We start from the raw sequence: 13,670 nt of genomic DNA, 5'->3' as shown, positions 1-13,670 counted from the left end.
ATCCTCCCCTCCTAGGGGCGGTTCTTCTTGCTTGTCACGGGAGTTTCGGCCTTTGAGGGAGGATTCCAACTTTAAGAGTTTTTGTTCTAACTCTTTTCGTCGTTCCATCTCCTCTTTTAGGTTCTTTTCGGTCTCCTTTTGTCGCTCCCGTTCTTGTTCTAACTGTTCCAGGCGACTGTGGACTAATCCCACGAGTTCAGTTGAATGGGATAGTCCCTCTTTCTCTGATTCGCGCCCTTCTGAAGAGTTTACCTTCAGATTTTTTACTCCGGAGGTACCTTCCCTGTGTTGATCATTAGTCCCCTGGTGGAGGGTCAAGTCTGCATCATTATTACCTGTGTCCAGATTCTCTTGTTCAAAATCTGACTCCACCTGACCCTCTTCGGGGGATCTGTCCGCCATCACTGGTTGATCTCTCGGGTCCCCGGCAACGGCGCCAATGTTACGGTGGGTAACCGGAGATTAATGGATTGGATGGTGTTGATTGGTCCAATCGCTTGAAAGAGGAAGCCTTCGAGTGGGTCTGCACCTCGGGGGCCTCCGTCCGACTTGCTCGTATGAGGAGAAGGGGGTGGTACCTGCAAAGACACTCTGATGCCTAAGTTAACAAGGGTGTGAGCAGGTCTAGAGAGTATTGGGACTTGGAGATACCTGAGGGGTGTCAGTGTATTTATAGTGGTGAACCAATAACCACCGTTGGAGTAGTGCCATCTTTTTAGGGCGTTAACCGTCTCATTATCTTAGGGATGTTAGGATATGGCTCTTGGAAGTGGTTAGAGAGATTCTAGGGCCAGTTACTCACTTGAATGAGTGTTTATCTGCCAGCTAACTCTCGTGCCCGACTTCTTTAGAGTAAGTCGTGGTTAGAACCGACTTCATTGGACGAAGGTCGGTATTGGGTGAGGCTCAATCCGTGGGATTAGGCCTTTTGTTTGGACCTGGACTTTTACTGTTGGGCCAGGGTATGAACAAAATCGATTTTTTTATAACAATTACAATAAACCCAATTGTTATCTGATCCGTTCGAACCGAACAATTTATATAATCCACTGGATTATGATTTTTTTATTTTTATTTTTTAAACAAAAATCAGGGATATATTTGTTTTTTTATAAAAAAATTTAAACATGATTCGGTTTAGATTGTGTAAATCGATCGGATCAAATCGGGTCTAATAATTATAGTGCGGACAATTAAGTTTATTATTGTTGCTATCATAAACCAATTTTGTTCGGGTTTATTAAAAAATAAATTCTTAATCGGTCTAATAAAAATGTCCAATAATATCATCATACATATAAACATCTTAAATAAAAGACATTTTTAGTGTCTTTATGGAAGTGCTCTCCAATTATTAATTCTCTTATATTAGAAGAGTGAGAAGATCAAATAGGGCTATTTTTCATGAATGGTGAAGATTAAAACAAAAGGCATATGACATTTTGATACTAACCAATAGGGTAGCACAAATCCGAAATCAAACCTAATATGTTCAACTAACTCTAAAAATGACCAGGATACATCCTCTACTCCTTAATGGAAAAAGCTACTCCATATCACTTTTTATTCTAAATAAAATCAAGACTCAAGAGATTCGGTCGACTTATCCATTTTGTACACATATTTACTTAATTAGTCCTATTCTACTTTATACAATCCTCTCTAGCCTATACCCTGGACCTCTGTACAGGCTTGTTGGTGAATAGTGATTCCAATCCAAAGCACGAAAATTCTTCGGCTACAGAGAGTGGAAATCATACAATAGCTGTGGAATAGGTTTCAAACAAATAAGATAGGATCATCCTATAGTCCCCAGATTGAAATCCAGTATTGTGATCAATCATGTAAGGAACCTGTAAAAGACAATTTTCATATTTGAGTAGAGAGAAATTAAAAATCTTTTGCAATCTTCCTTCTTACCATTTTGTGTTCTGTTGTCAATATTTTTTTTTTTTCATTATTGGACATAACCACCTACTTGCTTAAGGTTGTCCACTGTAAAACTTCAATTTCCAATTTTGAACAAACAACCAACGAATCTGGAAGCATACAGATCTCATTTCAGTTAAACTCGTAAGCAATTTTGTTGATCTAAATCTGACCTCTTTAGATCCGGAAGCATCCAAAAGTAACTTAATCTGGCGAGATCCTTCTCCAACATTTTGTAGAGTGTAAGGAAGTTCCAATTCACACAATGCCTCACGAACAATTCGTGCATACTGTAGGGTGCAATTTTACATCTGTTTAGTTTGTGAGAAGAAAAAAAAGAATAAAAAATAATAACAGGCCATAACTTCAACACAATATGTGGATGTGTTCTGTCCATTATAGTTGAATTTAAACAAAGGAAACTACGGTCAAACAACACTAGCTCTCTTTCCATACCAGTCTAGACCAAGTGGAAACTAAAAAGCAAGTTTGAGTGTCTGCATTTGCATTTCCTCCACAAACTAGAGATAGAAAATTATTATCTTACTGGATTATTTTCGTATGAGAAGAGCTCCAACTTCCCTGGAGGAATGTCAAGCCTGGAACGTTCCCAAAGGGTCATTCCCCTACCTGCTCGAAGTATTGTTGGCATCCATCCAGTAAAAATAGTGCTGCACAAGAGTAACTTAGTGTTTATTCGGTGCCGTTAAATTGATAATTTTTTTTTTTCCAATGAAAAAATATATATATATTTTTTAATTTTTTAATGTGTGATAAATTTTTAGTAGTAAAAGTAAAAATAAAAATACTAAAAAAATAAAAAATATTTTTTTAAGAAGTCACAATTTATATCTTTTTTCTTAAAAAAAATATTTTATATATAATAAATAAACAAAAAATACTTTTATATTGTTATATAAATAAAAAAATTTTTTATATGAACATAAAATTACTCTTACTTTTCTATAAGATTTTTTTAAAAAAATTAACTCGAAAAAAATATTTTCTTAGAAATTAATCCAAACAACCCCTATAAATAGAAAAAATAAAAAGCCAACTTTAATTTTATCCTCGTCAAAACCATGGAGCAACCATTGGTACAATTAGTCTCGTAAATGTTGGCATCTCTTAAACTCTTTGTATTAAGACTTACAATCATTACACGGTTACTTTGTGATTTGCCCAAGATGGGAAGACACTGTTATGTACGAGTTAAACCTCAAAGTATTCCTGAGCTGGGAAAACACTGCTCAGGGACTACCTTAACTCGTTCATGTACATATTAAATTAAGATATTCTAGTCTACTGTAAATCGATAACTACGACGGTTTGAAATTGATAGATCTAATTAATGACATCCAAAACAATTCTTGTATCAGATACCTCTCCAGTAAACCCAATGATGGACTTCTACCTTCTCCATATCGCTCAAACAAGTATTTCACGATATCACCTACAACAAGACACGAAGAATTAAATAAAAGGGAAGAAGCCATGCAGAATCAGGTCGAGCTAAAGGCTACGTTGCATACTTGCATTTAGTAACCTAGCAAATCTAGTAACACAAATCTGTATACAACACTCAATGGATTGAATTAGTAAATATGATTTACTAATACAACTAAAAAAAAAAAGTGAAACTTCATGCAAGAAATCTGGAGATGAAAAATAAGTTGTTAACATGGTCTCCTCAAACCAGTTAAAGGCACCGCAAATGTTGGTGATTTATGACACTGCGACTATACAAGATAAGCAGCAACTACTTGGAGAAAGAAGAGAGATAGAGCTTCCTCACGTACCACTTTCATACATAGAAACACCACAATTTTGATCAATGAGGAAAGGAAACCTACAAAAGATTTATAAAAAGAAATCAAAATGAACATCTGGAACAAGTTTTTTCTTTTTCTTTTTTAAAAAGGGAAAAAGAAAAAAGAAAGGGCATATGCTTAAAAAATAATAGACATATGGTACTCTGAAAGTTGCTTTTAGATTATCGATATTCAGCTATACTGCAATAAAATCATCAACCAATAAGAAATGATATGACACGGGGAATCACATACTGCTCTTTGCCACCAGTTCTTCTTACCACCTCTCTGTGTCTTACAGAACCCTTAGGACAAGGATAAACCTATTTGAATTGATATCACCAAAAGGGTTAATATTAGCCGAACTGATTGATAAAAGTGAACTTTAATCAATTTCGTCATGTCACAACTCTCAACTAAAAATATTTTAATTCATTGACAGTAATTAAGTTCTCATACAAAAAGGAAGTATCAAATCGTTCTGTTTTGCTCTAATCAGTTACTCTGTTTGACAAAAAAATAAAATAAAATAAAATCAATAATCAAATAAATGAGTGCCGGTCATGTTTATATTCATGCAATTCCTCGTTCAGGTTAATGAAAACAAAGTCAAGAGTTTGTTTTCATATTTCAATGTTTTCTAATTCTAGGATTTTGTGTTTTCACCGATTTTGCTTTTTCTTCATAAACTAATGAAAACGAATACACAAGGCCCGTTAATAAACAGGATCGTAACTGGTAAGTGTATGTGACTATGTGCATAGAAAAAAAAAGAAAGGAAGTTGTATGTGACCATATGATGTATCTGAAGCTAACCTCCACAGAAAGATCTAGTTCAGTCAAGGCCTCCCGTACCCTTCTACAAAAGGGGCATGCCTCTGTTGACAAACAATGTTTCAGCTTTCAAGATATAATATTGGACAAGTACAAACTTTAATGATAAATTCACAACAATCACGAGGGTTTGGATGAGAACTGGTACAGTAAATATTAACATTGAGTGAGAGTGTGAGACCAAGAGCGGGGCTTAACAATAATATAATGTTCTCAAAAGAAATAAATCAATATCTTGTAGAACGTTGTGCAGTATAAGTAAATGAAATTATTAGCAATAGCATGTGAGGATTGCTGGAAAACATGTAGCTAAAGTGGAAGAAGCATACCAAATTCAAAAAGCTGCAGATTAACAGGAAGATTTGAGGTGACGGGAGTGTTGAGTGAAGTGTGACGTTTGGATTTTGTTCCCCATGGAAATCTTGAGAGGGTAGCCAAGGAAGATGTTGCCACCTGCCATTCGACATATGAATTAAATTTTGGACGTGAAAATGAAATAGGGAGGAAGAAGTGGGATTGTTGACCTCGAAAGTGAAATTGCGTTGTTTAGAAGGATCTCCTCCCTGCGAATGTGTAAGAGACAGCAACAACATTACAACATGTCATTGAAGGAACAAAGCATAAGGATAAGGGTATTATCAGGGTGAGTGGAGTGAAGTTACAGAGAAAAGCTTGAGCAGAGGACATAGAAAAGCGAGAAAGCTTGTGTTTGTGGGGGGAGACGGCTCCGTTCCCGAGTTCGATTTAGCTGCAACTCTGAATCTCTGGGAAGGGGAGGGAACTTGGAGAGGTTTGAAGTCTGAGGAGAAGAGAATTGGAGTTGCTAAGCCAATGCAATTGGGAGAAGATGAAGAACGGGGAAGAAAGTTGTAAGGGGAGCACCACAACGACATGTTTTGGCCACACCCTTACCTATCTGTGAATCTGTGTTGTCGTCTCGTGTGCACTTGATGGATCAAGTTCTCATTCTTATTTCAATTATTATCCAGTTGGTTTGGAATTGAGTTATCTCTAGGGGTGTCAACATCCACACTATTCACAATCCGACTCTATTCGGTGGGTAGGGGTGCCACCCCGATTCGCATCAGAGAAAATAAGTTGCGAATAGGATTTTTGTACAGGGTGAATAGGATAGGGCTACTAATTCACATTTTATATATTTATATGTTGTATACTTGTATAAAAATATGTTTTGAGTAGTTGTTAAATCAAAGACTTTTTACTTTTTTTTTTGAACAAAAGTAGCTCAACACAATAAAGTGGAGCAGAGGAACAAGGGCAACTAAAATTAACACAGACATAAGTGAAGAGTTGGTATCCGTTGTCATTTCCGGCATTGCCATCAACAACCAAACGAATTGACTCCACACCATTCCTTGTAACTCAAGAAGGACATGATCTTTACTCCTTCAACACCTGTCTCTACCTGTTGGAAAATTCTACTATTCCGCTCCAACCAGATGTTCCAAATAACCGCACAGAATCCTATCAGTCATTTTCTTTGCTCAGACTTCCTACCTGTTGCTTCGATCCAGCTCTCATAGAACTCTTTAGTGGTTCCCGGGATGGCCCAAGCTCTATCAGAAAACGTCAGCCATGCACACCATACCTGCCATGTGAACTCACATGCAAAAAATAAATGATGAACAAATTCTATGTCCTTTTTACACAATACACAAATATTGTCACGATGATTAATAATGCCAAGTCTATTTAGCCTCTCCTTCGTATTTACCCTGCCTACTAACACAAACTAAGCAAAGAGTTCAACTCTTGGAGGAACCAAGCCTTTCCAAATGGAGCTTGTGAAGTTGTAACTCGTGATGTCAGCTGGGAGAGTCTCATTTTGAAGCACCTGCACAAAAGAATTAGTAGAAAAAATTTCATTTTTATCAAATTTTCAAACCACTGAATCCTCTCTGTCACTCGATAAATACAAAATATTTTTAATCATTAAAAGAATATTATTAATTGATAATTTAATACTTTTTTTTACAAAAAAGTCAATTCTATTTTAAATTATCATCAAATTATATAATAATATTGTATCTCTTTTGTAATTTGCGAGTAGGATTAGATACCCATAAATTAATAACATGTAAGATTAAAGTTGAGATATTCTCAACTCACAGATAAAATATAATTAAATTTATATAAAAATCTCAATTTGCAGGTAGAATTAGGATTAACTCCAAACCCTACCATACCTTACCTATTACCACCCTTAATTATCTCTTTTAAACACTTATGTTGACATAACTAGATAAGCATTGAAAACATTTGAATTTATAAGCCCCTTGCCCCCGGTGGCTATATTTTCCTAAAAATGTTGGCCACATTATGAGGAACGCCAATGGGACGCCAATGGGTTAGCAGGTTATGTGATATGCCAGTTACGTCCAAGTGCTACAAATCAACAAAATATAATTATAATTAAAAACAGTAATGATAGGAATACAAGATATTTTATTTAATTTAATATTTATAATTTTATATATATAATATTATTCCAATATGGAGTTGGATTTCGAGGTATAGGTCGGCGACAGCTAGAATAGCACTGTCTTTCTCTTATGTGCTGCATCTCGAGCTCCTTTCTCATCCGAGTAATGTGAAAAACCTGCAAAAGGACTTTAATACTTAAGTCAGTTTGTGATAAAAAAAAAAATAACAATAGCAATAGATTTTGAACTCTGTTTTGTGTGTGATCGTCATTTATTTTAGGTCACTCGCAACATCTTATTTGTGAATGGCCAATTGGTTGATGATGAACCTGAGGGGGAGGTCCAGTATAAGACTACAGATGCAGTTGATAAATGAATTTCGACTTTAGTTTGTATTTTGTCTGGATTTGATGATTAGACTTTTGTTCTGTTTATCTGAACTCCTTTTGTAAAAAATGACTATGACCTTGTATGTCATTGCATCGTGTTTTGTTGCTATTTTGGTTGTATTTCTACTGTATGGTAGATAGAATATTTGTTTAGATAAAATGTATAAATTGATAAACTGAATAATGCTTTATAGATTTGAAGTGGTCGGCCTCGTTAAAACCTCCTCGAGTAAAACCCTTTTTTTGAAAAAACCTTTGTGGTAGGAAAAAGAGTACCTCCCGACCTTAAAAATGCATACAAATGTTTAAGTGTGGTACAGGTAGGGGTGGCAAACGGGCCTAAATCCGCCGGCTCGACCCGTGTAACCCGCCAAAAAGGCAGGTCGGGTTGAAAAATTTGGACCGCCAAATAGCAAAAGCCCGCCTAACTCGCACCGCTTAAACTGTGGGTTTTGGCAAGGCGGGTCGGGCTTCCCCGCTAGACTTATTTTTTTTTTTTTGCAATGGGGTAATTTTGCGATTTTTTTGCCAAAACCCAACTTCCCCCAACCCGACTTACAAGAGAATGAAGATGAAAATTGAATATTTTGGATTATGTTTATTTTGCTTTGTTGACAATATTTATAATTATATCTTGGATTATGTTTATTTTACTTTGGAGATAATATTTATAATTATATTTTGGATGAAAACTTGGTGTATAATTATGTTTATTAGATATTTATAAATACATAGACTTTAATATTTGTGAATATAAAAATTATAATTTTTTTATGATTTTAGAAATTATAAATTTATTAAAATGATTGTAAAATTATATATATTATTTAATTATTAATAGTAAAAAAAAGAGATTTGACGGGTTTAGCCCGGCAGCCCGCAGTTAGGCGGGGTGGGGTGGGATTTTAGAACTGCCTCACTAAGTGGGGCGGGGCGGGCTTCCCCGCTTGCCACCCTTAAGTACAAGCGTAATGACGAAATATTCCATGTACTTGGTAAGTCTACCCCTTACAGAGTTTGTAGGGAGTACGCTCCTCGGCCATGAACCTGTGAAATTCAGAAAGGACATTCCCAATTTGCAGCGAGCTTGCCTTGTCCTGGGGGTTTTCGGAAGTTTTCAAGTCATCTGAGGACGAGGTCTCCTTGGTGTAGTGGCTGTAGTTTGACCTTTTTGTTGTACTTGTGTTGAACCATGAGCTGCATCACTTCTTGCCGTATCCTCGCATCTTATCGTACTTCTTCTATTGTATCCACCTCGGCTTTCCTCATTTGGTCATTCGCCTCTCTGTCAAAATGATTGGTTCTGATTGATCCTTGGGCTATTTCTACCGGGATCATGGCATCGGATCCAAACACCAATTTGAAAGGCGTTTTCTTAGTCGAGCTTTGTGGGGGTGGTGTTCTATCCCCAAAGTATCTCTGATATCAACTCGGCCCACTGTCCTTTGCCTAGAGTTAACTTTTTCCTTAATGCCTGCAAAATGGTCTTATAAGCTGCCTCGGCAAGCCCGTTAGTCTGTGGGTGCTCGACTGATGAAAAATGATGTTTTATGTTCAAGGTTTGTAAAAAAGATGCTATTTTCTTATCAGTAAACTGCCTACTGTTGTCAGTAACAATGTCCATAGGTAATCCATATCGGCATATAATAAATTTCCAAATGAAATTTTGTACCTTGTTCAATGTTATTTTGACGAGTGGTTGAGCCTGTATCCACTTTGTAAAATAGTCAATCGCTACAAGTAGGAATTTTACCCAGCCTTGTGATATCGAAAAAGGACTGAGGATGTCCAGCCTCTGTTTGTGGAATGGCCATCCGATCTCCGATGTGTGCAATGTCTCGGCTGGGTTGTGAATTATTGGTGCACACTTTTAGCAGTTATTACATTGTTGGACTTTGTTCATGCAATCTTTATTTAGTGAAGGCCAATAACATCCCGCTCTTAGTAACTTTGCTACAAGGCTTCGGCCACCTATGTGTGTTTCACAAATGCTTTCATGTGCTTCTGACATTGCTAAGGCAGCGTCTTCGTCCCCAAGCATTTGAGCAGAGGTCGGGAAAATCCCCGTTTATAGAGGTCGTTTCCAATGATGGTGAAGTAGCTTGCTTTTTTCTTGAAGACCTTTGGATTATTCTCCGTTGTTGGTATCGTTCCATTTTTTAGAAAATTAACATATTAAGCTCTCTAGTCTTCTACCTGTGATAAACTTAAAACAAGGTTGTTGCCTATACTAGGTCGTTCTAGGGTTATTTGTAACAATTTCGATGATGTATTTATTTTTCTTGAAGCAGCTAACTTGAATAATATATCAGCCCTATTGTTTTCATTTCTATGAACATGTGTGATTTGAAAATTTTGAAATCCCTGGACTAAATGTTGTACTTGTGTTAAATATTGTTCTAATAAAGGCTCACGTACTTAGAAAATGCCATTTACCTGTTGAACGACGTGGAGGGAGTCACAATAGACTTTAATGTGTTGAATTCCACTCTCTTTGGCTAATCATAGGCCGGCCAGAAGTACTTCATACTCGGATTGGTTATTGCTTACTGGGAACATGAACTTTATTGATTGCTTGGCAGAGACTCCCTCTTTGTCTTTGAGAACAATTCCTGCTCCCCCACCGTCTTTGTTAGAAGCACCATCCACATATAGCTCCCATTATGGATAAACTTCCCATGTTGAGGTGAATTCTGCAATGAAATCGGCTAGTACCTGGGATTTTAGTGATCCCCGAGCTTGGTAGTTGATATCGTGTTCGGATAACTCGATGGACCGTTTTGTTAATCTTCCTAGAAGATTAGATCGTGTTAACACTTGCCGCAGTGGTTGATTGGTTTGTACTACGACCTTGTAGCTTTGAAAGTAGTGCCATAGGCGTCGTGTTGTAACTACCAGAGCATAGGCAAGTTTTTCAATGGTTTGGTATCGAGTTTCTACGTTCTGTCAAATTTTACTGATAAAGTAGACTGGGTGCTGCTCCCGACTTGCTTCTGTTACAAGAACAGATAAAATCGAGTTAGCAGAAATGGAAAGGTATACATATAGTGGGTTACCATGTGTTGGTTTTCTCAATATCGGAGGTGATGATATAATTTTCCTGAACTTGGTGAAGGCTACCTCGCACTTATCCGACCATTCAAATTTGTTTGACTTGCGTAATGTGTTGAAGAAATGGGTTGATCTTGCTGCCATCGTTGGTAGGAATCTTGACAAGCCCACCAGTCTTCCTGTCAATTGTTGTACCTCTTTGATCATTGTTGGCGACTTCATCTGTATGACCGCATTGCACTTGTCAGGGTTTGCTTCAATTTCTTTGTAGGTTAACATGAATCCTAAGAACTTTCCCCTTGTATCCCGAAAGCACATTTTTCAGGATTTAGGCGCATGTTGTACTTTCTTAGTTGCTCGAATACCTCCTTGAGATTGGACATGTGACTTTTTTCGGTCTCAGATTTGACGACCATATCGTCTACGTACACTTCTATATTCTTTTCGATCTGGTTCTAAAAAACCTTGTCCATCCAATGTTGGTATGTAGCGTTTGTGTTTTTGAGGTCAAAAGGCATGACTTTGTAACGGAAATTCCCATGCTCGGTTATAATGGCCGTTTTGTCGACATTTGAAGGGTGCATAAGTATCTGGTTATAGCCCGAATATGAATTCATAAAGCTAAATATTTTGTAACCAGAAGTATTTTCGACAAGCTTGTCAATGCACGACAATGGATAAGAGTCTTTTGGGAAGGCCTTGTTTAGGTCGGTGAAGTCCACACACATTCGCCATTTTTCCGAATTCTTTTTTACCATCACCACATTTGCTAACTAGGATGTGAAGCAAATTTCCCAAATGAAACCCGCACTTAATAGCTTTTGTGTTTCTTTGACGGCTACATTTATTTTTTCCTGTCCTAAATGTCTCTTCTTCTACTTTACTGGACGAGCTTTAGGATCCAAAGCGAGTTTGTGGCATATGACTTTTGGGTCTATCCCCGACATATCAATAGGGGTTCAAGCGAACAGGTCGGCATTTGCCTGGAGTAAGTTGGTGATTTGTTTCACGTACCCTGCAGATAAAGCAAAACCAATGTTAGTGTCCTGATTTTTGCTGTTAGAAATGCTTACCTCACTCAGGTCATCTATTGGAACAAGTCGTTGCTCGTGATTGAGCCGAGGATCTAGTTCGGCTAGATCTGGTATATCGTTGGTATTGTAGACCGAATTTATCCTTATTGGTATTGGCATTTGTTACATTTTAAGGCCTGCATTGTAACATTGTCTTGCTTCCTTTCTATTTGAATATACTGTTGCTATGGTTCTGTCCTGCAAGAAAAACTTGACGCACAAATGAATTGTGGATATTATAGCTCTGAAAGCATTTAGAGATGGTCTTCCTAGAATAATATTATAAGGACTAAAGCAATCGACAATTAAATACCAGATATCTAAAGTTTTTGAGTGAGGATACTCCCCTAAGGCCGTCCTCACCTAGATATAACCTGTTATGGGGACTATTTCCCCGAAAAACCCGACCAATTCGCCGGAGGATGGTTGCAGCGCCTTGTCGTTTAGTTGCATCTTTTTTAATGTGGATAAAAACATGACATTGGCACTGAGATTATTACAGGGTCATCGAGGTTAGGGGTTTTGGATTAAAAATCTTTATTTGCAAATGTGATCTACAAAACGGGAAAAGTAGATGTTTTTGACAGTGTGTCATCTTGTAATGTCAACATGGTCCGGTAGCTTCTTTTTCTAGCCGATCTTGTGTTTCCACCACTTGCAAATCCTCCTGATATGTAATTGATAATCAATTAAGTGGGTGGGATTGATTATGCTGCCATTGGTCCTTTTTGGTGTTTGTTGTCTAATGTTCTGTCATTGCCGAGATTGATGAATCTCGTTGCATCCTACTGCTGATGTATTTATCCAATAGTTCTTGTCGTGCAAGTCTTTCTAGCAAATCTTTGGCCACCACGCATTCATCAGTGGTATGACCGAACTTCTGGTGGAACGTGCAGTGCTTGATTTTGTCCACATACTTTTGGTCTTGATAGGTACCTGCTTTGCTCGGTGGCTTTATGAGTTTGTTATAAAGGATTTCCTTGATTATATCCTCCCTTTTGTATTGAATTTGGTGTAGGAGTCAAACTTTGGGGTTAGCTTGAAAGGCTTTTTAAGCTCCTTGCTAGTCTGTGACCTTGGTTATCTTTCTTCATCTCGGCGAGGTTGTTGCTTCTCTATCTGCCGTGCTTCACGAAATTTCTCGATCTCCATTTGACCCGCAACTTTCTCTCTGAATTATGCTAATATTTTTGGCTTGGTGACAGCAATGGTCTCTTGGATCTTATCGGGGCGGAGGCCGCTCTTTAGTGCGTGCAGGTGCACCTCAGGACTGAGGTCAGGTATCTCCATTGTTGCTTTGGCGAACCTCATCATATAGTCTTTTAGGCTTTCATGTGGAACTTGCTTGATAGTGCTAAGGTAGTCAGACCCATGCACATATATTCTTGAAGCCGTGAAGTATTCGATAGACCCTGCCAGTTCTTGAAACAAGAGATTGAACCTGCAGGTATCTTAGAAAACTAGATTAAAGCAGTACTGTCTAAAAAAGTTGGAAAAGATCAACAAAATATAGGATCAGAGGCACCATTAAAGAACATCATGGATTGAATTTTCTTAATATGGATAAGGGGATCTCCGAGTCCTTCATATGACTTGAGTGCGGTAGGCAACACAAAGTTCTTGATATCTGAAATTTGACAATATTTTTCGAAAAAATTGTCTATAGTGAGTTTTTCTTTTGGCAGGGTGATCTCCTGAAAACTTAATTCCTGAGATCGTGTGACATTTGAAGTCGTGTTCTTAGGGTCCTTGGCGTTGGACTTTCCATTGTGGGTTGACTCTAGGAGCTCGGATATCCTTTTAACCTCAGCGAGGAGGGTAGCATTCATGGCTACCAATTTATCATGAGGGGGAGGAAGAGTCTGAGGTATGGCGTCATCAGCAATGGTGCTGCAAAAAATATTAAGATGAAGAGCAGGTGGGGTTAATTTAGAATAAACTCGACCCCACGGTGGCGCCAAATGTTCCGGTCTGGAACTGGGCTCCGAGGTATAGGTCGGCGACAGCTGGAAGAGCACTAATGGTGTCCTTCTCCTATGTGCTGCACCTCAAGTTCCTTTCTCGTTCGAGCAATGTGAAGAACCCGCAAAAAGGACTCCAATACTTAAATCAGTTCGTGATAAAAAAATAACAATAATA

General features: G+C 37.7%; 1 protein-coding gene across 1 annotated transcript; it reads right to left on the bottom strand.

Annotated features, from left to right (window-relative positions):
- Positions 1–1,383: 1,383 nt before the first annotated feature.
- On the bottom strand, positions 1,384–5,698 carry LOC112803150 (uncharacterized). Its single transcript, XM_025846655.3, has 10 exons — positions 5,237–5,698; positions 5,099–5,137; positions 4,904–5,027; positions 4,557–4,618; positions 3,996–4,063; positions 3,729–3,778; positions 3,313–3,382; positions 2,477–2,600; positions 2,103–2,219; positions 1,384–1,853 (listed from the first exon to the last, which is right to left on the bottom strand). Exons 1-10 carry the CDS (start codon positions 5,465–5,467, stop codon positions 1,755–1,757), a joined length of 984 nt encoding a protein of 327 aa, XP_025702440.1. The 5' UTR covers positions 5,468–5,698; the 3' UTR covers positions 1,384–1,754.
- Positions 5,699–13,670: the final 7,972 nt, after the last annotated feature.

This window comes from Arachis hypogaea, chromosome 5, assembly GCF_003086295.3.
Source record: "Arachis hypogaea cultivar Tifrunner chromosome 5, arahy.Tifrunner.gnm2.J5K5, whole genome shotgun sequence".
Taxonomy (NCBI): Eukaryota; Viridiplantae; Streptophyta; class Magnoliopsida; order Fabales; family Fabaceae; genus Arachis; species Arachis hypogaea.
Note: the sequence above shows the minus strand (reverse complement) of the source record. Positions and strands in the feature narration are given on the sequence as shown.

Bases quoted from the DNA above. Each gene is read 5' to 3' on its own strand.
- LOC112803150 (XM_025846655.3), bottom strand. From the start codon at position 5,467: ATGTCGTTGTGGTGCTCCCCTTACAACTTTCTTCCCCGTTCTTCATCT. The intron at 4,619-4,903 runs GTATGCTTCTTC...GTTTGTCAACAG, and splicing joins TCTGCAGCTTTTTGAATTTG to AGGCATGCCCCTTTTGTAGA. The intron at 1,854-2,102 runs GTCAGATTTAGA...TGTCTTTTACAG, and splicing joins ATGCTTCCGGATCTAAAGAG to GTTCCTTACATGATTGATCA.